The sequence below is a fragment of the Schistocerca cancellata genome, chromosome 6 (genome assembly GCF_023864275.1).
Source record: "Schistocerca cancellata isolate TAMUIC-IGC-003103 chromosome 6, iqSchCanc2.1, whole genome shotgun sequence".
Taxonomy (NCBI): Eukaryota; Metazoa; Arthropoda; class Insecta; order Orthoptera; family Acrididae; genus Schistocerca; species Schistocerca cancellata.
In genome coordinates, this window is record NC_064631.1 from 642947767 (window position 1) to 642971656 (window position 23890).

The 23890-nt window shown below is 41.1% G+C and overlaps 1 protein-coding gene across 2 annotated transcripts in view; it reads left to right on the plus strand.

Annotated features, from left to right (window-relative positions):
* The window catches only part of LOC126190907 (synaptic vesicle glycoprotein 2C-like), a 477766-nt gene that overhangs the window by 446069 nt on the left and 7807 nt on the right, over window positions 1-23890 (plus strand). For both annotated transcript variants that reach the window (XM_049931535.1, XM_049931536.1), the window contains exons 9-10: window positions 2323-2437; window positions 6475-6634. In XM_049931535.1, the coding sequence (XP_049787492.1) occupies window positions 2323-2437; window positions 6475-6634 (275 nt within the window). The remainder of the gene's footprint in view (window positions 1-2322; window positions 2438-6474; window positions 6635-23890) is intronic.

Sequence of the window (23890 nt, forward strand, 5' to 3'; positions counted from 1 at the left end):
CTAAAGGGACTCTCTCTGACTGTATTCAAAACAAACACGAAATCTATGGAACACTAATAAGAGCACTCGAAAATTAAAGCTTCCTAAAAGCAAATACACACGGAAGAAGAAGTGACAAGTAAGAAAAATACAGTTAATACTTAAATTAAGGTAGCTCGCTGCACAGCAGACGTGAAGCAGGCGGCAGTTACGACGACACTGACACTACTGGCACTATGGCTGACTAAAGGGACTCTCTCTGACTGTATTCAAAACAAACACGAAATCTATGGAACACTATTAAGAGCACTCGAAAATTAAAGCTTCCTAAAAGCAAATACACACGGAAGAAGAAGTGACAGGTAAGAAAAATACAGTTAATACTTAAATTAAGGTAGCTCGCTGCACAGCAGACTTGAAGCAGGCGGCAGTTACGACGACACCTACATCAAGACCAGTGCAACAATTTCAAAGAGGGGAAAAGTGTTGTGACTCGCCGATCATTCAAAGTGCCGCTGAGCAATTACGCACGTCCTCTACGTGCGGCGCTGTCTGCCAGCCATGCAGCAGCTGCGCCACCTAAGCGGCCAGCTGAGCAGCGGCCGCTAGACTGGGACTCAGTGCTTATTCGAACGCTAACGTGTACACATGTCAACTTACTCTGTGACTTATATGTGTTGTTGTGTTGTTCCTAAATATATGTGTTAAACTTGAAGTTCTAACAGCTGCTACAGTAGTTTACTGTTGAGCATCTGTGAGCAGTAAAGACCTAACCACAAAGTTCTTGCAGAATAATACAGTACTTGTGGAACTATTGAACAGACACTGTCATTATTTTAACATATGGCCTATTTGTGTGACACTTATTTCATGGTTAAGTTGATGCATTTTTGTTGACCCAACCAATATGGGTTTCCTGTCTGAAAATCAGTTGTGGAATGACTGTCTCGGGACCAAAATCAGGCCTTTATATATCCTCACAAGAATAGGTACTGAGACTATACATTGTTCAATGTTTAATTTACAGAAATTACAATTCAAACATAACTCATTCAATTAACTGTATACATTGAAAAATGCCTTCTTTCTAACAGTTTCTTCTACCACAAAGGTTAGGCCAAATTATTTGTTTAAATAATGAAATTAACAGATATAGTTTCGCAAACAATGTTTTTGACAAACCTGGTAATTATTTTGGATTTAATTAAGGGCTGGCTTTGCTACCATGTTTTTGAATAGAGCCACATAAATATTTAAAGAATCCTAGCAGTGGTCCTTCCAAATGTTCATAACGGGGTCCCGGGTTGGATTACCGGCCGGGTTAAGGATTTTTCTCTGCGTGGGGACTGGATGTTTGTGTTGTCTGGATGTTTGTGTTGTCCTCATCATTTCATCATCATCTTCATTCACAACAGCGACTACACTGGACTGGGAAAAAAGCTGGGCTGTGTAAAAATTGGGACTTGGTACAGGCATTGATGACCGCGCAGTTGAGCGACCCACAATACAAACATCATCATCATCGTCGTTGTCATCCAAATGTTTATAATTAGTACAGAATTTATACTTGTTCACAGATCAACAACAGAATTTAAGTTACAAAACAGTTATTGATTTCACCCTATAACAAAAGATATTAACTAGGAATAGTCAAAATAAATTAGGAAATTGAGTACATACATAAAACTAAGCACAAAATTAGATCTAGTACTATATTTCTTAAGACTGAGGGCGTACCTTTATGTTTTATGAAAATGCAGATTATACTCATGTATGTTAATTGTAATTAGTCAAAAATGAAAAAATGAATGTAAGGAGGCAGATGGCAAAACAAGAGAGGAAGTAAAGAGATCCCAGTTTGCTTCGTCACACACTCAGCAATACAGTGCACCACCATATCACTCATGAATGGAGTCAGAATGATGTTATGAGCAGTCCACAGGCATGAAAGTATGTTATAATTTAACACATCCAGCATACTACTGAAAGGAATTCGCAAGCCTACAATCATAACTTATTAATCAGTGCAATAGTGAACACCAGCTTTCCATCATACTGACTGAATGTTCTCACTAGGGATGTGTCTCTGATTCAGCAACTTCAAAGTAAATGTCCCCAATAAAGTTTTGAGATCTACAGAATCTAAGAGCATGTATAAGTCCCATAAAATGCAAACATGTTCGATTTTTGCATCCTGCACCATTCAGTTCTTATTTAGTTACAGTATGTGTTACTTGATCTGTGTAAAGCTTAGGCACAATCCTAAGTGAGAGTTTTGAACAACTGTCTCATGCTTTTTTTTTTAAATAATAAAGACTCCTCTAATCGTCTCATATTTTACAGGCTATGATTAACAGCACTGTGTATGTGAACAACATGACCATTGCTGCAATATCTGGATTGTTCTACATTTTTGCTGGTTTTCTCGTAAACCTTGTCGGAAAGAAAGCTATAATGTGTAAGTCTACTTGATCTCTCAAAATAAAATTAGTTTCAAAGGAAATTTATGTTTGAACTCTTTAAGTAGTGTATTTTATGCTTCATTCTTGAGTAAATAAACAATAAAAGCAAATAAAATTGTAAACCCAAGTATTGAAATATTCCTGTTCACAACTAGGATGTAAACCGGTTGTATGAGGGCTATTCAGAAAATAACAGATATTTTGGTCCAGGACAGTGGTGGGTGGGCTATAGCTGCCGCCTTGGTGTCATAATGTTCCTACACTCAGTACGGATCCAGCATTGGTAGTGTGTGGTCTGCATCTCTGTTACTTTGTTTTCTGTGATGTATTAAAATAAGTGCTGCAATAGAAAACTCCACCACTTGTGAGGTGCATTCTGTAATTTGGTTTATGTTAGCAAAAAAGTGCAAACCAATTGAAATTTTTTGCAATCTTTGTGATGTGTATGGAAAAGGAATAACGAGTGAAAACCGAGTGAGGCAGTGTTGCATTGATTTTAAAAATGGCCATATCGCAGTTATAAGCAAGACTTGTAACAGACAAACTGTTGATGAACATCAATGACAAAATTCATGAAAATTGTCATTTGATGATTATAGAACTTTTGCAACAGTTTCTCCAAATTTCACGGAGTTTGGTACATAAAATTGTGACAGAGAAGCTTGTTTACCACAAATTTTGGGCAAAGTGGGTTCCCAAAAGCCTATCACAGACAGCAGATTTCTACAGAGACAGTACGGAAGGTATAAGGGTCTCAATTTGAATGGCGATTATGTAGAAAAATAGCTTAAGAGTGTACCTTTAATGTGTGTATAGTAAAATTTGGTTTTTCCATATTGTTAATTTTTTATTACAAAATGTTTGTTGCTTTCTGGGCAGTCAAAAATTTAAGTTTATAAATTGCAGTTTTCTCATTAATACAGAGTTTGTTGCAAAAGGTGCCTGTCTTTCACTATCTATTTCAGATAGGGGTGAAACCTCTGTGAATAGCTTTATATATTGACCTTGGCATCCTAGTCTGGAGATTATTAAGAAAATGATGCTTATTTAAATCAAACAATGGAAAGTCCAGGATGGAATGTAACAATATTACGAAAATGAGGTTGCCACTCATCACTTAGCAGAGATGCTGAGTCGCAGAAAGGCACAAAAAAAGAATGTCACAAATAAAGGTTTCAGCCCGTAAGGCTTTCATCAAAAATAGATGATACACACACACACACACACACACACACACACACACACACACACGACTGCAGCCTCAGGCAATTGTAGCCACTGTGTGTGTGTGTGTGTGTGTGTGTGTGTGTGTGTCTGTCTATTTTTGATGAAGGCCTTACAGGCCAAAAGCTTTGTGACAGTCTTTTTGTTGTGCCGATCCGTGTCTCAGCATGTCCACTATATGGTGAGACACTTGTTTAAAATTGGCAATATGGCAAATTACAGACTGCTCAAAACAGTTTTAGACTCATTGCATATCTGAAAATGGGTGTGAACTTGGATCCAGAGGGTGTAGGCTATCAAGTAATTAGCCTTACGAAACTAAAAATATAATACTTTGCCCTGAGATAACCACAGTTAAACCAATCTTTTCAAAAGTGCTTATCTGTATAAACAAAATCTGCTGGGTCGTTCCATACTGTGTTCTTGCAGTCTGTGGATTGCAACACACACTCACGCACACACACACACACACATACACACACACACACACCTTACATGCCTTCCACAAGATGACTGGTGCATTGCAGCTCAAGCCTATACCATTTGCAGGCAGTGGCCCTTATGTAACCTGATACCAAAGACCATTCCATACACACTGCATGACAAAAAATATGAATCTCTCAAAAGACGTGGTCGGATGTCACAGTAAGTTTGTACACTTACGCACCACTGGCGAGTGTGTAAATGAGTTGTAATTCTGTGCTACAGGTACAATGGCCACTAGAGTATATTAGTGTTGTTTGAGTTGAGTGTTGTTAAAAGGCCTATTAGGCTATGTAAGGGGCATGAACTCCATTAGATGTTGAGTGATCATTGTGTGCCACATACTCTTGTGAGACAGCATTGCCAGCACCTCGCAGAGTTTGAATGGGGCTTCATTGTGACTCTCCAATTGGCCAGCTGGTTGAATTGTGCAATAGACAGGTTTCTGGGACATTTGGATGTGACTGTGACCCAGTGTTGGACTGCATGGGAATGAGGGGGTAGGCATTTTTGTTGCCGAGATTCCAGTTGACCACATTTGACCACCATGAAGGAGGATCCTATTGTGCACCAAGGACATCATAACCCTTTCACATCTGCACCTGCCATCTGAGCACAAGTAGTGGACTCCCTCCAGTACTCTGTGTACTCCCCCACCACAGACCAGAGACTAGAAGGGACGAGGGAAATACCATCCCGTGCGTACGCCGCCATCAGCACTGCAATACGTACGGCTGCATTTGGAGTGGTATTTTGACTGGGAAGCATTGACTGTTGATGAATGATGTCGCATTAGGTTCAGTGATGAATCATGGTTCTACTCTACCCTGAATTACCATGATCAACAGGTACGGAGGTGACTTCAGGAGATGTCCCGTTCTTCCAACTTTTTCGAGAGGTAGAGTAATGTTACTCCTTGTATCACATTGTGGGGAGCCACATGCATATGATATATGATATCTGGTTGCAGAAGGTTGTAATTGAACGAGATCTGATGGCATAGCAGTAGATCACAGGCATCCTGTGTCCTCACGTGTTTCCTCTCATATGACAGTATTGTGGTACCATTTTCCAACAGGATAATGCTCATTGTCACATGGCACATGGCTCTGTATTGCATCCGTGTGATGTTGAAGTACTCTGATGGCAGATCTCTCCCTAATAGAAAATGTGTGGGACCATCTCGGATTTCAAGTCTGTACTGTTGCCAGTATCGATGTTTTCAGTGACCAGTTACAAGAGCTGTGGACCAGCTTGCATCAAAAGAGGATGCAGTAGCTTTGTGACACCATTCCCAACTGAATCAGTGCCCACACCCAGGCCGGAGGGCATGCAGTGTCATACTGATAAATGGGCTTATACTGCCCTGCATCTTGTACGTCAGTGTTCAAGAGGTGGGCACTGCACACTCCTATATAATGATCTTGAAATACAAATCCAGTGTCAAAATGCCGACTTAGGGCTGGACTACAGGCTGGAGGATCTTATCCTGATATTACACAGCCCTCAAATTACCCTTAATATTGATAAACTTTGTCTGACATACATTCATCATCTGGTCCAAAATATGACTGACTCTTCACTCTGCTAAACCTATAGGACAGCTTGTCTGAAATGGTATGCAGTCACCTCCACACTCTTCTCTGGCAGTTATCAGGTATCAGACAAACCCTGCACTCATTGGTGAAGATAACCTAGCACTGTTGATTCAAGTTACATTCTAGATGCATCCTGACCACCCTCTATGCACACCACGGTGCTAGGGATTTGTACCGTTGTTAATAATGGATGCCCAGAACCCAAATTGATTTTGTGAAGTCAGTGGTATACTGTCTGGGTCATACAGATTACAAACTGACTGTGCACAGTTCTATTGTACTCTCATCCAGGTAACTATGTGCTATAATTTTTAGACATGGTTGTCGGATGGTGTTATTGGGTGATCACCAAGGAATATCTTCAATGTTTTGTGTCTCACTGCACTGAGAACAGATTTAATTTTACCTCTGTAACATAGGTTTTCCTCTAATGAAAAGAATATTGGGAATGTATTTTCCAGTTCAAGAAAAAAACTTGAAAAAGCTAGAATATAATATGCCAGTCATGAGGACATGCAAAACTTTGTTTTGAACCATTTAAAAAATCTGAACTTTATTTCTCTCTATTTTTATATAGTATTATAATTGCAGTAAATAATTGATATTTGTATGCTACAGTAACTGAAATTATAAGAAAAATGTATTGAACAATTATACGTATTGTAAAATGTGGAGTTCTGTACATTGAATTAACATTAATGTATAACTCTTTATATATTGTCTTTCAGTGACAGGATATGCTGTTGCTGCTAGCTGTTCACTGGCCATTTACTGGTCATATACATCTGGAGCAGCTTTAGCATTCATATCCATTTATGTTTCCCTCGTTGGAGTCTGCCACATAACAAGTTTGGCCTTTGTTGTTGATATATTTCCAACAAGTCTCAGGTACAGTATAACATTTTAAGCTTGGAGAACCAGTTCTCTTCTCACAAAAATACTATTTTCATATCCGTACCTGTTTTCAAATGTTAAATAATAGTCAAATACAGTTATTACTCATCTAACTCACAAATAAATGAAAGAAAGCTCCAAAATGTTCTGCTAATTTGTATTTCATTTCATTATCATTTTTCACTTACATCATGTTCATAATTATGAGGCTTGTACATGTGTTTCAGGAATGTCAGTGTAGGCTGCAAAATGTTACTCCAATAAGAGCTGAGATGAGGGAGGAAGGAGGTTGGGGGGATTATGAGGATCCATAGTTAAATCTGAATGTGGATTATGGATACTAACCAGAATAAATCCCAGTACCCAATTGAAACATTCGTATCTACTCGACAGGCTACTGTACAGTGCATTGTGGAGCATACTGTGTGTGAAGGTTATGAATTATCTGGTCTACAAGAAAGGCTGCTGCCTGTTCAGAAACCATAGATTAGTCTGGCCTCTCTGCATATATCCCTACATTGTGGTCGCATCTACATTGTGGCTATCTGCATAATTGAGGCGCAAAAACCATCCCACCACGGAAAGGTCCGTGATTCGTAGCATGTTGTGTATGAATGACCTGGCAGATAATATTAAGTGGAACCTCAGACTTTATGTGGATTATGCAGTTATCTACAATCAAGAAATATAAAAAGAAGCTGCTCAAATTTTCCATCAGATCGTGATAAGATTTCACAGTTGTGCAAAGATTGGCAACTTGCTTTAAATGTTTAGAAATGTATAACTGTGCACTTCACTGTACACATATACGTAGAGTACTATGACTACAATATCAGTGTTTCTTGGAATAAGTTAATTTGTAGACATACTAGGGTGGAACAATTTGTAGATATAAGAAATGGAGTGATCCCATGTGCTCAGTTATAGATGCTGTAAGTGGAGACTATAGTTCATTTGTAGGAGACTGGAAAACAGCAGTCAGTCAGCAAAGGAAATCACTTACAAGCCTCTCATGTAACTGATCTGTAATACTGCTCAAGTATGTGGGACACACACCAACTAGAACTAAGAGGATGTAATGAACATGTATAAAGAAGAGCAGCACAGATGGTGCCAGGTTTGTTAGATGCACGGGATAGTGTCGGGCGATTGCTGAAGAACCCAATCTGGCTGGTGCTAGAAGACAGATGCCGTCTGGTGCACAAAAGCATACCTGCAAAGTTGCAAGAATCACAATAAATGGGGAATCCAGGAATATACTACTGTCCCCTATGCATTGCTCCCATAGGCATTAGACTATAGTCCGATTAAAATTACTTGGTTGTTGATACTTCATGTGTTGGAGCTGGTTTCCTCCAATCAGAGAACTCCCACAACTATTGGTCAGCTCACTTCAAATTCCATATCCGGCATTCTTTCTTGTTGTGTTTGTATCCTGAATTGTGTGTCTAGCACTTTTATTTTGTATTTTATCACACATGGTAACCACACCAAAAACAATACACACAAACAATTATAATGAAATACACATTTCATACAGAATACTAACTGAACACTACTGGATTCTTCTGCACAAGACACTATTCAGTGTTGCATATACAGTTATCATAATCACAGAGATTGGCTGTCATGTAGAAGGTTTAAAGCTCATTGGAAGCAGTGAAATTTTGTTTGTTTCTAAATGTAACCAAAAGAGTTTGATAATTTTTTTATTCAACTAATTGATTTAAATGCTTTTTTTATTTTGTAATACTGTGTCACATCTTTTTTCATGTCATTCTTTTTTCATTTAGAGTGAACCTGTTTCGCGTATAATTTACAACCAAGTGACAACAAGGACTGTTCATTGGTTGGTAACATGGCAGCTTGTGTAGCTAGCATGAGAAAAGTTTCAGGGAGCACATGATTGCGAGAAATTGCAGTTTGCTTTTAGCACTGAAACTTGGTTTTTGCTGTCTTGAGTTTGCCCATAAAGGTTAGCTTTAATTGCCATGAACAAAGTGACCGTGATTTAGTTCTACCACAGGTTGTTGACCACCGTGTTCTCGGATATATTGCTCATCATGAGGTTATGGTTTGTTTGTGAGGACATGAGTTTAAATTCAGGGCCACAAAACGAGCCACTGCTGCAGTTTAAGTTATTGGTCACTTAAAATCAACAGTTGACAGAGCATCTCGCATTTCCAACATACCTCGCGACAGCCACTTACAACACTGTTCTGTGTTACACATTAAAAGAATTTGTGAAGTGACCCACCATGTTTTTGTGTCACCTGTAACCAAGCGGTAGCCAGCTAGTGATGTGGCAACACTGTTGTAGCAAGTGACTGATGGCAGCTATCGAGTAATTTTAGTTGGACTTTAATGCCAGTGTGCACAGAAGCATTTAAGCAGTCACTCTTCTCACACCCCATATGTGAATGAAATGCAAAGAAACCCAAATGGGTGGTACTACAGAAAGTGTCTTCCGCTGTGCATTTCACAATGGTTTGAAGAGTAAGGGGGTAAAAAACCTTACTAAAAATAATCCAGAATTAATCCCTGTAACATATTGGGACTAGTTGTAATAAAATGTCAAAACGCTTTACGGAAGCAGCTTCTAAATGGCTTCTTCTGCCTATTAATGTATAACCTAATTTATTCCAAGGCCCTGAAGGCTCTTCATCATCATGAGTTTTACATGACCCAGTGTGTTAGAATGAACAAAGAAATTAATGTTGGGCAGTCTACTGTGCAATCTTATAGGAAAGGACCAAGATATTTATTTTTCAGCTCCAAAGGATAATTTTGTTTCCACTTTCCAACATCAGTGTTCCAGTGTCTGTATACATAATTGCTTCTCAAATACATTTCTTGTCTCCCACCATGTACTTGTTAATTTATGTTAATCAGTTTTCATTTCATTTCTCCTTTTTCTTCCATAGCATCATTTTCACCTCTCTTGCATTTTATTCTCATATTATATACTTCTTGTTGCTCCAAAAGTGCTCTCTTTTTTTGTCCTTGTATTTGGTTTTATTAATTTTTGTGTGAAGTTTTATTATACTTATACACAATTACCCATTACTGAAAAGCTATTTATGCGTACCAGTCTTGTATTACAAAGGTAAAGGGTAAAGCAATAAAAACAACCTATAGTGTAAAAACAACTGTAGGATTATTTATAGCAAGATAGGGAGGACCTATTGTTACTCACCACATAGACAAGGCTTTACAGACAGGCATTGCGAAAATGGCAGCTAAAATATTAAGCTTTCATCCAAAACAGAAAACACACATTCACACAACACAACTCACCCACACAGCCACTGTCTCAGGTGTTGGAGTCGAAGTGTTACTGCATCTGACGTGAGCAGCAGTTTGCTGGAGTGGGTTATGGGGTTAAGGAAGCACCATGGGACAGGCAGGGGGGAGGCATAACAGAGCAGGGTTGAGAGGAGACAGGGTGGGGTGCTAGGTGCAGCAGTGTTGGGAGGCTGTGCCGAAGGAGATGTGGGGAGGGGGAGGGGGGGAAGACTAATAGGAATGTTTGTGGGATAGAAGTTGTGTGTAGTGCTGAAATGGGAGCAGGGAAGAGAATAGGCAGGTAGAGGACAGGGACTAGCTGAGTTTGAGGGCAGGGGCCAAACTGTGTCCAAGAAATAGCTGCACCACCCAGTTGCTGAACATGCTGCCCCAACACAATGTGCTTTACTTCAAGCTTGTGTCATCGGGATTCTTCCCACCAACACCAGTATTTATAATTGTGCAGATGGAAACTCACTCTACAACATATCCTTGATTCCCATAACTCTGCTGGCTAGTCCAAGTTCTCTACCCACCTACTCCTTTCCTGCTCCCACTCCAGCACTACACATGCCTTCTGTTCCAGTAATGCTTCTATTACTATTCTCCCCTTCTCCTCTCCTCTTTCTTTGCCCCCTCCTGCCCCATCGCAATGTGCTTTACTTCAAGCTTGTGTCATCTGGATTCTTCCCACCAACACCAGCTTTTATAATTGTGCAGATGGAAACTTTCCCTACAACATATCCTTCATTCTTGTAACTCCCCTGGCCTCAAACATTGCTAGTCCATGTTCTCTACCAACCTACTCCTTCCCCGCTCCCACTCCAGCACTACACATGCCTTGTATCCCAGTAACGCTCCTATTACTGTTCTTCCCTTCTCCTCTCCTCTTCCCCCCCCCCCCCTCCCCAACAACACTGCACCTAGCAGCTCTATCTCATCACACTCCTACAGGCAGCAAAGCATCCTCTATCACACCTGCCCTGTCATCCCTCCACCTCCTGCCCCTCCCTCAGGTGCTCAGCATTTGTTTGCTGGTTACTGGCTCGATGACTACAGACTTTCTGAGCTGTAGCTATTAAGTGCCACCAGTCCCCCATCACCATAAGCTCTGGCCACACTTAAGCTACCACAGTGCCGCACGGGGATGGAACATCATGTGTCAAGAGGAACAGGGATCTCAGTGCGACCACCAGGATTGCGAGGGGGTAAAAACCTCTGTAAATCGTATCAGTCTCAAGGTGCGCTGCATGACAATGAGATGCGTGCCTGTTGAGGTGGAACAGTCACTAGCAGGCTACCTCTGAGGAACCTGCCGCACACAGTTCTATAAGGTGTACCTTGTAACGGAACATATTAAAGGCTTTACTGTACCGAAGTATGCGATACCCTCCAAATTCAACCAGTTTAATGAGTATTTATGATTATAGCAAAGGTATTGTGTATGTTAACAATGATTGCATAACATGTCTCCATAAACAGTCAACCCATTAAATTATACTGAATAACTGACCCACACAAAAGTTAATATCACTTGATCACTGATACAGCAAATTTCATCATGTAAAAACACTGAGTTCATCTTAAATAATTAATATGAAGTACGAAAAATAGTGGACAACTTAGGTATTTTGGATCTCCTTAAATAAAAATCACCCAGTGAAACCTATTTGTTCACTAGGAGCGTTTTCACTCAGTATTCACGAAATCAATCCTATTTTAGACGAAAACCAATGTAATTCTTAATAATTCATGTTATTTACTTATTTATGCAAATTAGAGAAGTCAATTGACAAACTTCTAAAAAACGGCCTTTTTGTAACAAAGAATTATTCTGTCAAGTCAACAAATCTGTCTGTCATTTTAATAACATGTTAAATTATGTCACTCGATGCAAATTAATAACTTTTCTGCACAAATTATGATAACAGATGTACATGTGACTTATAAACTATATCTCTTTTTAGTATTTCTTTGACAATGTTATAAATACAAGCAACAAGAAGGGTTGGGAGGCAGTCGGAATGTCACTTTGGTAAAGTGTGTTTGTGTGTTATTGTTTGAGGTGGATAAACAATGCAAAGAACATGTAAAGGAAGTACTACTTGGTGTTATGTCATGGTCTTTGGTGGACAGTGGAATTAAGATGGCCACCAGAGTAATAAATATTTGAAGTTTACATATTTGTTGGTTTCGCTCGTTCTTTATCATCAAAAGCATATAAACAACACAGGACCTCATGTTTTTAACCCTAGACAACCAGATTTAGAGCCAGCATCAGCATCAAGACACAGCAGCGATCCAGCAAATAGCAGCGATTACCACAACACAATGCATTTTAATGGCGCCAACCTAACATCAAGTGCTAACAAGCTCCGTAAATGGGAGTGTAATAGTGCGATTATAGCAATTAGCAATATCTACGACCAGGTGACCATTACAACCTACACACGAAGGGCTCTGTCTAGGTGGACTTTTATTTCCCTAGCTCCTTGTGGGACCAAGACAGAACCCTCAAAATTGCCTTCTCCTCCCAGCGGAAAGGTGGGCCGCTGGTAGGTACTGAAACCCAGTCAAACGAGAGAGTTTTTGTAACCAGTCCTCCTGTTTCAGAACCTAATTCCAAAAGTTTTGGATCTAGTAATGGAATGCATGCTGGACATTAGAAAGTGATTCAATAGTGAAAAGGAAGACAGCACCTTCAAAAAGTTTTTCCTTTCTGTATTCAAAAAGGCTTAGACAGCATTACTATCACTTTGAAATCAGTTAAGTGACTGCCTAATGGGATACTGTTGGTAGGAAGTTCTACTTCCCAACAATTTAGGAACCTCTAGAAAGCTCAGTGCCTCAGGGAATATGCCACTGAAACAGCTGCACACCACCTTGAATTATGGCACAGGTGTTGTGACATGCAGGAATCTGGTGGACATTCCCAGTTTAGTGGTACATGTTGCCATGAAGCATAGCAAAACATCTCACTTTCCGTTTACTAGACTAAAGAAAGATGTGCTTGTGACAAATGTGGCTTTAATTAGCAGTAGAGTAAAGAGCATCTACTGTGCCTGGAACTGTTGGAATTTATTTGCAGATATGAGAAAGAAAAATGCAGGCACAGTGTAGAAAGTGATGAATACAGAGAAGAAAGGGGCCTGATGACAATGGTCAAGCACTAAGAAAAAGAAAGAATGTTGTTATATATCTAAAAAAAAAAAAGATGATGTGACTTACCAAACGAAAGCACTGGCAGGTTGATAGACACACAAACAAACACAAACATACACACAAAATTCAAGCTTTCGCAACCAACAGTTGCTTCATCAGGAAAGAGGGAAGGAGAGGGAAAGACGAAAGGATGTGGGGTTTTAAGGGAGAGGGCAAGGAGTCATTCCAATCCCGGGAGCGGAAAGACTTACCTTAGGGGGAAAAAGGACAGGTATACACTCGCGAGCACACACACACACACACACACACACACACACATCCATCCGCACATGCACAGACACAAGCAGACATTTGTAAAGGCAAAGAGTTTTGCTTTTGCCTTTACAAATGTCTGCTTGTGTCTGTGTATGTGCGGATGGATATGTGTGTGTGTGCGCGCGCGAGTGTATACCTGTCCTTCTTTCCCCCTAAGATAAGTCTTTCCGCTCCTGGGATTGGAATGACTCCTTACACTCTCCCTTAAAACCCACATCCTTTCGTCTTTCCCTCTCCTGAATTAAAATACTTTCGCATAATTACGGAAGGCAAATATGTTATTAGTTTCAGATTTTATTTCCACCTTTCTGACCGTCGAGCATTAATCCCCTTGCAGAACAATGAAGTTATTTTTGTCAATTTGCTAAAGAGATTTGGCTTTTATTAAATCTTTTCTGCTGATGCAGTCAATTTATTTGAAACAAAGTGTTTAATTTCACACTGTTGGCTAGTTTCAGCTGTTCGCTGCATTTCAAGTGCACATATGGCATTATGCCATAATAAAGAGTCAAACATGAGATAATACAGTACTGGTACTCCAAGAAAATATGCATCCGAATCTGGACATACGAATGTGCACTTTAAGTCGAATTATGCATTTTAGTATGGTTCACGAAATTCCGATGCTCTTTAAGTACATCGTAGCTGCGCAAGCGCAGTGATGCCTGTTATCTGGCGCTCTCTGGCAACTGCTGAAATGAACCTATTTCTAACAGGTCGCGGGAAAATTGTTGCGATTGGTGGTTTGAAAAGCATTACATTCAAAGTAAATTTCCGATTATGCAAGATGAACTATGAGCGACAGTGTACGATGAATTTCTTAAATCACAAAGTGTTTGACTCTCATTTAAAAATCAACTCTTTGAGGATGACCATTTAGAAGAATTTCGAGCCCAGAAGACATTTACATCGCTGTTAAAAATTTACTGCCACATTTGTGTGATGTATCTTAAAGTGTAACATGTCCAAAAAAGATCAACATTATATGTGGAAGCTTAGCTTCTCTTCCAGCTTATTAATCTTCTTATGTGGACGCTATGTATATTAATTTAAACCAATAACTGGCCTTATTTGTATGTTCGCGCCACTTAAGAGTGATCTTGCTATTGACTGACTGCATCACGTGTCTTATGCTGTCATCAGCTGGCGAGATCACGACATAAGCTATGACTTCAGATGTTGGAATTCAGATCTATACCTTTGTAATATGAAAATATGCAGCGTACATGTTGCTGCACATCAAACGTGTTTTCCCCCCTGAGTTTCGTTTTCTGAAGTGCCGGAAACTTCTACATTGGTATATAAAACCATAAACATTCAAAAGATTGATGAGTTTTACAGTGCCGAGGAAGAGTATACTGTCACTTAACACAGAAAAAGTGTATTTTCACCTGGGGAAAAAGTGTATTTTTAACCAGGAAATCCGGGAATTTTTTTCCCTTGTCCACGTATACACCCTGCAGGAGACTGTCACATGTTATAAAATAAGCTTGTAAAACAAAGTTATAGGCACGAAAAAATACAGGCAAAACTCCAGAAAAGATAATTAAAACGTGTATCCACAGTGACAAAACACCTAACAATATCCTTGTCCTATTCATAAAACTTCACATAAAAGAAAGGAAAGAATACAATGAGTTTATAATCAGTTCATTAAATATGAAAAGATTCACAGCTACAATGTGTTTCTGCGTGACAAGTGCAAGCACTATTTGTAAAAAAACTTGCGACTGATGGGAGAAGGCCACATAGGTTTGCACGGAGGGTAAGGAGAGATATGCTTGTGTGATATAGCCAAACTTTAGTGGTGCTTCTCTCTAGTAGGGTGCCGGCCACTGTGGCCGAGCGGTTCTTGGTGCTTCAGTCCGGAACTGCACTGCTGCTACGGTCGCAAGTTTGAATCCTGCCTTGGGCATGGATATGTGTGATTTCCTTAGGTAAGTTAGGTTCAAGTAGTTCTAAGTCTAGGGGACCGATGACCTCAGATGTTAAGTACCATAGTGCTTAGAGCCATTTGAACCATCTCGTAGGGTGATGGTGGGGAGGGGGACGGGGGGAGGGGTGGCGGGTAATTATCTGCGGCATAATGCACGTTTTGCGTGAGGGGAGAGAGTGAGATAGGTGCAAGGGTGAGGGAAGGGCGAGAGGAGTGAGGGTGAGGTGACACTTTCAGCACTCGGCACAGCGCACATATGCTTACTAAAATGATCTTAAAATGTTTTTTGAAGCATGGCTGGTGTTGTGTACTGGCAGTATAACACTAAGTATGTGCAAAAACTGATTAAGACAACGCTCTCTGACAGCAGGCTAAACTTCAAGTACAGAGCGACACCAAATTTGTACATGAAAGGATCGTAACTTGTGTATGACAAAAAAGGGTTAACATGGGTTAGTTCAGACCATTGGTACAGTACTTGTTTTAAATTTAAAACTGAAATAGGGTGAAAGAGTGCATCTCTGCGTTGAATTTCAGCAAACACAAAATTCAGAAAATGCTGGCCAGTCGTTTTAGGGATTTGTTGTCTGCATAAAAACTACAACAGAGTCGCCTCAAGGTGACGAAAATTCTGATATGTAAGGGTCGGAGCGTGTGATAAAATTCTGCAGGACTTAATAGGCAGTATAAACATGTAGGTAAGAAAAAAGTAAATGTTAATTTCACTGAAGACAGGTCGGGAAAGTTTTGTAAAGAGAGCTGAAGGGAAACAGTCAGTTCGGCAGACATGAGAACTAAAAAAGCTCTTATTATTTTTTACCGCTGTGAGTGGCGCCTTGAAAGACCCAAAAATGGACTTAGCTCATATGAAAAGCTGTGGAACATTAGTTGCAAAACTCAGATGAAGATTCAAAGCATAACAATCTATTGAACAATAAAAGACAGACAGTATAGACACCGCAAAGAGGGCCTCCACATTCTATGTTTGACTACGAAACAAAACATTCAAAGGTGTAGGCTTGTAAAAAGTAGCATTGTTGAAAAACTTTAGTATGGTAAACTTAATGCATTCTTTCGAAAGACAACACAAAACTTTGTCAGTAAAAGAGATCTGCAAGTGAAATACAGTACAACTCTGAAACTCTAGAACAGAGCTGGATAATGCAAATAGCTTAATTCGTCACATGACTAAGACCTATACAGTAGTTGGGAAAGGGTACTTTAAATACCTCAAAATCTTCAAACTACCTGAACTTTCCGTATAATACAAATAGGCATGCACCTGGGTCATCCTTATCACTCAAAATATTGACTGTTACTTACAACAACTTAATATTTATACTCCATATAATACTCTCAGTACATTGTCACTCAAAACCAATGCAGTAAATGACTTATAAAGCATATAAAAATATGAAAACTAGACTTAATTATGGCAGAGCAGGTGAAGAAGAGGGAGAAAAATGGTTGCGTGTGGGGCATGGCTGGTTCATTGCAAGGCAACAGCAGCACCAATTCACGTGTTTGCATCTACATCTACATCTACATCTACATTTATACTCCGCAAGCCACCCAACGGTGTGCGGCGGAGGGCACTTTAAGTGCCACTGTCATTACCTCCCTTTCCTGTTCCAGTCGCGTATGGTTTGCGGGAAGAACGACTGTCTGAAAGCCTCTGTGCGCACTCTAATCTCTCTAATTTTACATTCGTGATCTCCTCGGGAGGTATAAGTAGGGGGAAGCAATATATTCGATACCTCATCCAGAAACGCACCCTCTCGAAACCTGGCGAGCAAGCTACACCGCGATGCAGAGCACCTCTCTTGCAGAGTCTGCCACTTGAGTTTGTTAAACATCTCCGTAACGCTATCACGGTTACCAAATAACCCTGTGATGAAACGCGCCGCTCTTCTTTGAATCTTCTCTATCTCCTCCGTCAACCCGATCTGGTACGGATCCCACACTGATGAGCAATACTCAAGTATAGGTCGAACGAGTGTTTTGTAAGCCACCTCCTTTGTTGATGGACTACATTTTCTAAGGACTCTCCCAATGAATCTCAACCTGGTACCCGCCTTACCAACAATTAATTTTATATGATCATTCCACTTCAAATCGTTCCGCACGCATACTCCCAGATATTTTACAGAAGTAACTGCTACCAGTGTTTGTTCCGCTATCATATAATCATACAATAAAGGATCCTTCTTTCTATGTATTGGCAATACATTACATTTGTCTATGTTAAGGGTCAGTTGCCACTCCCTGCACCAAGTGCCTATCCGCTGCAGATCTTCCTGCTTTTCGCTACAATTTTCTAATGCTGCAACTTCTCTGTATACTACAGCATCATCCGCGAAAAGCCGCATGGAACTTCCGACACTATCTACTAGGTCATTTATATATATTGTGAAAAGCAATGGTCCCATAACACTCCCCTGTGGCACACCAGAGGTTACTTTAACGTCTGTAGACGTCTCTCCGTTGATAACAACATGCTGCGTTCTGTTTGCTAAAAACTCTTCAATCCAGCCACACAGCTGGTCTGATATTCCGTAGGCTCTTACTTTGTTTATCAGGCGACAGTGCGGAACTGTATCGAACGCCTTCCGGAAGTCAAGAAAAATAGCATCTACCTGGGAGCCTGTATCTAATATTTTCTGGGTCTCATGAACAAATAAAGCGAGTTGGGTCTCACACGATCGCTGTTTCCGGAATCCATGTTGATTCCTACATAGTAGATTCTGAGTTTCCAAAAACGACATGATATTCGAGCAAAAAACATGTTCTAAAATTCTACAACAGATCGACGTCAGAGATATAGGTCTATAGTTTTGCGCATCTGCTCGACGACCCTTCTTGAAGACTGGGACTACCTGTGCTCTTTTCCAATCATTTGGAACCTTCCGTTCCTCTAGAGACTTGCGGTACACGGCTGTTAAAAGGGGGGCAAGTTCTTTCGCGTACTCTGTGTAGAATCGAATTGGTATCCCGTCAGATCCAGTGGACTTTCCTCTGTTGAGTGATTCCAGTTGCTTTTCTATTCCTTGGACACTTATTTCGATGTCAGCCATTTTTTCGTTTGTGCGAGGATTTAGAGAAGGAACTGCAGTGCGGTCTTCCTCTGTGAAACAGCTTTGGAAAAAGGTGTTTAGTATTTCAGCTTTACGCTTGTCATCCTCTGTTTCAATGCCATCATCATCCCGGAGTGTCTGGATATGCTGTTTCGAGCCACTTACTGATTTAACGTAAGACCAGAACTTCCTAGGATTTTCTGTCAAGTCGGTACATAGAATTTTACTTTCGAATTCACCGAACGCTTCACGCATAGCCCTCCTTACGCTAACTTTGACATCGTTTAGCTTCTGTTTGTCTGAGAGGTTTTGGCTGCGTTTAAACTTGCAGTGAAGCTCTCTTTGCTTTCGCAGTAGTTTCCTAACTTTGTTGTTGTACCACGCTGGGTTTTTCCCGTCCCTCACAGTTTTACTCGGCACGTACCTGTCTAAAACGCATTTTACGATTGCCTTGAACTTTTTCCATAAACACTCAACATTGTCAGTGTCGGAACAGAAATTTTTGTTTTGATCTGTTAGGTAGTCTGAAATCTGCCTTCTATTACTCTTGCTAAACAGATAAACCTTCCGCCCTTTTTTTATATTCCTATTAACTTCCAAATTCAGGGATGCTGCAACGGCCTTATGATCACTGATTCCCTGTTCTGCACTTACAGAGTCGAAAAGTTCGGGTCTGTTTGTTACCAGTAGGTCCAAGATGTTATCTCCACGAGTCGGTTCTCTGTTTAATTGCTCGAGGTAATTTTCGGATAGTGCACTCAGTATAATGTCACTCGATGCTCTGTCCCTACCACCCGTCCTAAACATCTGAGTGTCCCAGTCTATATCTGGTAAATTGAAATCTCCACCTAAGACTATAACATGCTGAGAAAATTTATGTGAAATGTATTCCAAATTTTCTCTCAGTTGTTCTGCCACTAATGCTGCTGAGTCGGGGGGTCGGTAAAAGGAGCCAATTATTAACCTAGCTCGGTTGTTGAGTGTAACCTCCACCCATAATAATTCACAGGAACTATCCACTTCTACTTCACTACAGGATAAACTACTACTAACAGCGACGAACACTCCACCACCGGCTGCATGCAATCTATCCTTTCTAAACACCGTCTGTACCTTTGTAAAAATTTCGGCAGAATTTATCTCTGGCTTCAGCCAGCTTTCTGTACCTATAACGATTTCAGCTTCAGTGCTTTCTATCAGCGCTTGAAGTTCCGGTACTTTACCAACGCAGCTTCGACAGTTTACAACTACAATACCGATTGCTGCTTGGTCCCCGCATGTTCTGACTTTGCCCCGCACCCGTTGAGGCTGTTGCCCTTTCTGTACTTGCCCGAGGCCATCTAACCTAAAAAACCGCCCAGCCCACGCCACACAACCCCTGCTACCCGTGTAGCCGCTTGTTGCGTGTAGTGGACTCCTGACCTATCCAGCGTAACCCGAAACCCCACCACCCTATGGCGTGACCACCATGTGGTCTCTGCTTAAGTGTTCACTGGTAACATAGCCTGCAATTTAAATGAGTCCAAAAACACTGTCTCAACTGGAAACTTGCTGCATGGTAAAATGAATCATGATTAACTGTTCTGAGGCAACCTCTGGGGCAGCAGCATAAAATAGACCATTTAACATCACTGAATCATCTTGTCTCATACAATTAGCAACTTAATTAGCATTCATTGTGTCCTCCTCAGCTTCCAAAACAAAACAGTATCTGTACAACAGAAGTAACATCACTTAAAACAACTGACACACGAACTATTGCCTGCACATAATTACCTTTAGCCATATGAATGACAGGACCTCTTGCCTGCTCACAAATAGTCTCAGTAAAACAGTGTCTTACACCACACTATATCAACAAAACTTCGCTGCCCTCTGGGGGTTAACAGCTGGAAGTCGTCATACCCTCAATTAACAACTTTCAGGGTACAACAGATCAATTCTCTTTCATCATTCATTATAACTCTTTATTACCATACATAACTTAATACATCTCAGAGTCTTTCATTGAGTTAACCAGTTAAGCAACTAACACTTACAAAAAACAGAAGTCATGGACTGAAAAAGAATAAAAGGTCAGAAAAGAGAATGTAAAGAGATGAGAAAGAGAAGGCAGAAAAAGTTCATTCCTTTCATTCCACAATCTGGCATGCCAAACAGCATCCTATTGGTTTCGGCAACACAAGTGCTAATTGTGCAATTACAACTGTGTATGCGCTTGCTTAGTACCTATAGTAAACTGATAGACAATACCAGGATCATCAGACTCTATGGTTTGTCATTTTTATTACAAGGCCTAGATGCTGATTTCGCATCTGTGCCTGGTCTTGCAATAAAAAAAAACCTCCCACCAAGATAAAAAGATTTAGTGCACCAACGATTTCAGAAACCATGCAGACATGATTTGGAGGCATAGGGGGTTACATAGCCCTTAAAAGCACTCACATCTGTGCAACAAAGAGTAGAAACATACTTTCATAGAGGGCACAGAAATTATGCTTATAGGAAAAATGAAAGAAAATAGAATGGATCATGACACAAAAAGGAAATGGAAGAAAATGTCATGAAAGGCTGGGAGACTCTTTGGTTGCCAAACACATTGTGCAAGCTGCAAATCCCTGGAGATTAACTGAAAACTCTCAAAGATACACTTAAGAAACTTCTCATCACAACTTTGAGGACAAAAGAGGTTAAAACAAATATAAGAAATTAATAGTAATTAGACTCACAAAAATTTAAAGTTCAAATCATCCCAGGACAAGACACATCCAAAAAAACAGGTAATAACTGTGTAAGATGCAAAATTTAGCTGTGTACTATAATTTACTGATTTCTACATTCTCTGAACAAATCAATGCAAGTGCCTCAGTACATACCAACACTCACAGTACAGTCATTTCGTCATGACACACAGAAGCGGTGGCAATGAGAGAGGGGGCCAGGGCAGTGGCTGAGTACTCGCATAGCAGCGACATGTGAGGCAACTGAAAACTGGCTGGCTGCATGGAGGAGAAAGTATGCACCCTGGGCATTGAGGCCAGGACCCCCATGGAGACGGCAGCGGGGGGCTGGCCAGTGGCAAATGTGGGGTGGCACAGTGGCAAATGTGGGGTGGCACAGTGGTAGGTGAACTGTGTAGCTAGTTAGCAGCAACAGCAATGCCCGCTATGTGGACATCTCGGCCGGTGCTACCTCCTTTGCTTCGGTTCTTAAACAACTGTTGCAGAAAGCTGATACTGCTACACAAATAGAAGTTGTTTGTGTCAGTGTTAGTACCTGAGTTTGTCAACACACTTGTGCTGCTGCAGTTATTTTGACATCTGTACCTCCCCCCAGAATCTCAGAAAAGGCCACTGTTGCCGAGCTCCGTGCCCCTCCAAAGATTCAGTCTTGTATGCTGTCCATTGCTGCCACTACCACAGCCTCAGTTGTGGCTCCATAGCCTACCCAGGGCAAAAGATCAAAGGCAAATCATCCACAACTGATGGTGTCAGGAAGTAAACAGTCTGACAGTCTCAATGTCATCTTCTCTGGCAACTGTCTCCATTCTTCAGACGCGACGGACCTTGATGTCAGACGGATGCAATCTTTGCTCCCCAAGACTGAGACCCTATCCATTCCGGGCTCCCCTCCCTGGCAGAAGGTCAGGATGAAAGTGCTACCCCCATGACAGATGGTTCCTATCCTAAATTAAAAGACTCAAGATACATGTGGAGGAACTGAAACTCCTAGCACTGGCACAGCCCCTGTGCTTGTGTTTGCAGGAAATGCATTTTAAAGCAACAGGGCTATACACTCTATTGCAAGGATGATCTGATGGGAAAGGGCAAAGGGTGGGTCACTTTGTTTGTCAACAATGTTTACTGCTCCTCTGCTCTAACCCTAGCTATTGAACTCCAAACGGTTTCATTTCATGTATGTCGGAGGATCACAGTTTGTTCACTATATTTACCTCCAAATGATGTGAATGACTGTGGCTCTAACAGTTCTCCTACTGGGAGACTTCAATTCCCAACATATATTGTAAGGTTCGAGCTCTACTTGCCCTTGCGATCGAGATTTGGAGTGTCTCGTGATGACTCTCAAGCTGTGCATCCTTGATCCAAGCACTCCCACTCATTTTTGTGCTGCTACTGGGCTATCCTCAGCCATCGTCCTCTCTCTTTGCTCTCCGGACCTCAGTGTCTCCGTTAAGTGGGAAGTCACTGACAACCTTCATTCCAGTGACCATTTCCCTTTCTGTATTCATTTCCTGGATGGAGATCTCCCTGAAAGAACACAACCATTATGGATGATCAAAAGAGCCAACTGGATGGCGTTTGACAAGCCGACTGTGTCTGAGTGCCTCAACAGCATCCAGGAGTGGATGGACCACATCAGTGAGTAATCTATCATGCTGCTGATGTCCCCACCCCAAAGTTCTCTCGTCATACTACTGGGAGGTGACCTGTTCCTTGGTGGACTGATGAGTGCCGTTCTGTCATTCAGTCAGGTGTGCAGCAGTTTAAGAGCTGCCCAATGGTGGAAAACATCACAGCCATCGATTAGGAAGGGCAAAGCTCTGACACATCATTAAGGAGAGCAATAAAAGGTCATGGCAAGTGTTCCTGGACTCTCTCAGCCATTCCACTTGTCATCCTAGAATACAGGAAGCCATCAGGAGGATTTCCAGTAAAGGAAGTTGGTTACCTGTAGAAGTGTTATTTAATCATGTGTGTCTCCAAACAACACCTGGAAACATAGGACAGGCAATGGGAGAGCATTTTGCACTGACAACTGCCACTGCCAGTGTCACTGTGGAGAGGGATGAGTTGGACTTCAGGTCTAACAGTTCGGTATCCTACAACTGCCCAGTCTCCATATGGCAGCTGGATTTGGCACTGTCTGTGGCTCGTGGTTCTGCACCTGGTCATGACCAACTCTGATACAATATGCTGTGGAACTTGAAACCAGTGTCAAAGGAAGTTCTCCTAAGATATTTCAATTTTGATATGAGAGGAAGGCAATTTTCCAAGCTCGTGGAGGAGGCGATTTTGATAACTCTTATCAAACTGGAAAAAGACTGAATGTGTCCCAGTAGTTACTGGAGTGTCACCTTAATGAGCTGTGTGGGAAAGACCTTGGAGTGAATTGTTAACCATCGTCTGCTCTGGATGTTAGAGACCAGGCAGCTCCTAAGTTGCTCCCAGTGTGGATTCAGGAGATTTCGATCCACTGTCGACAACCTGCCCTGCTAGAGGTGGCTTTCAGCAAGCTTTCATATATAAACAGCATTGTGTAAGTATATTTTTTAATGTCAGTAAGGTGTACACTACTGCTTGGTGACACGATATTCCAAGGCAGCTCCACCAATCGAGCTCCCATGGCCATTTCCCCCATTTTCATTGGGTCCTTTTTATCAAAGCACTTTCTTCAGTACCAAGTTGGTCATGCACTGTCAAGAGTTTCCAAGCAGGAGAATGGTGTTCCTCGGGGCAG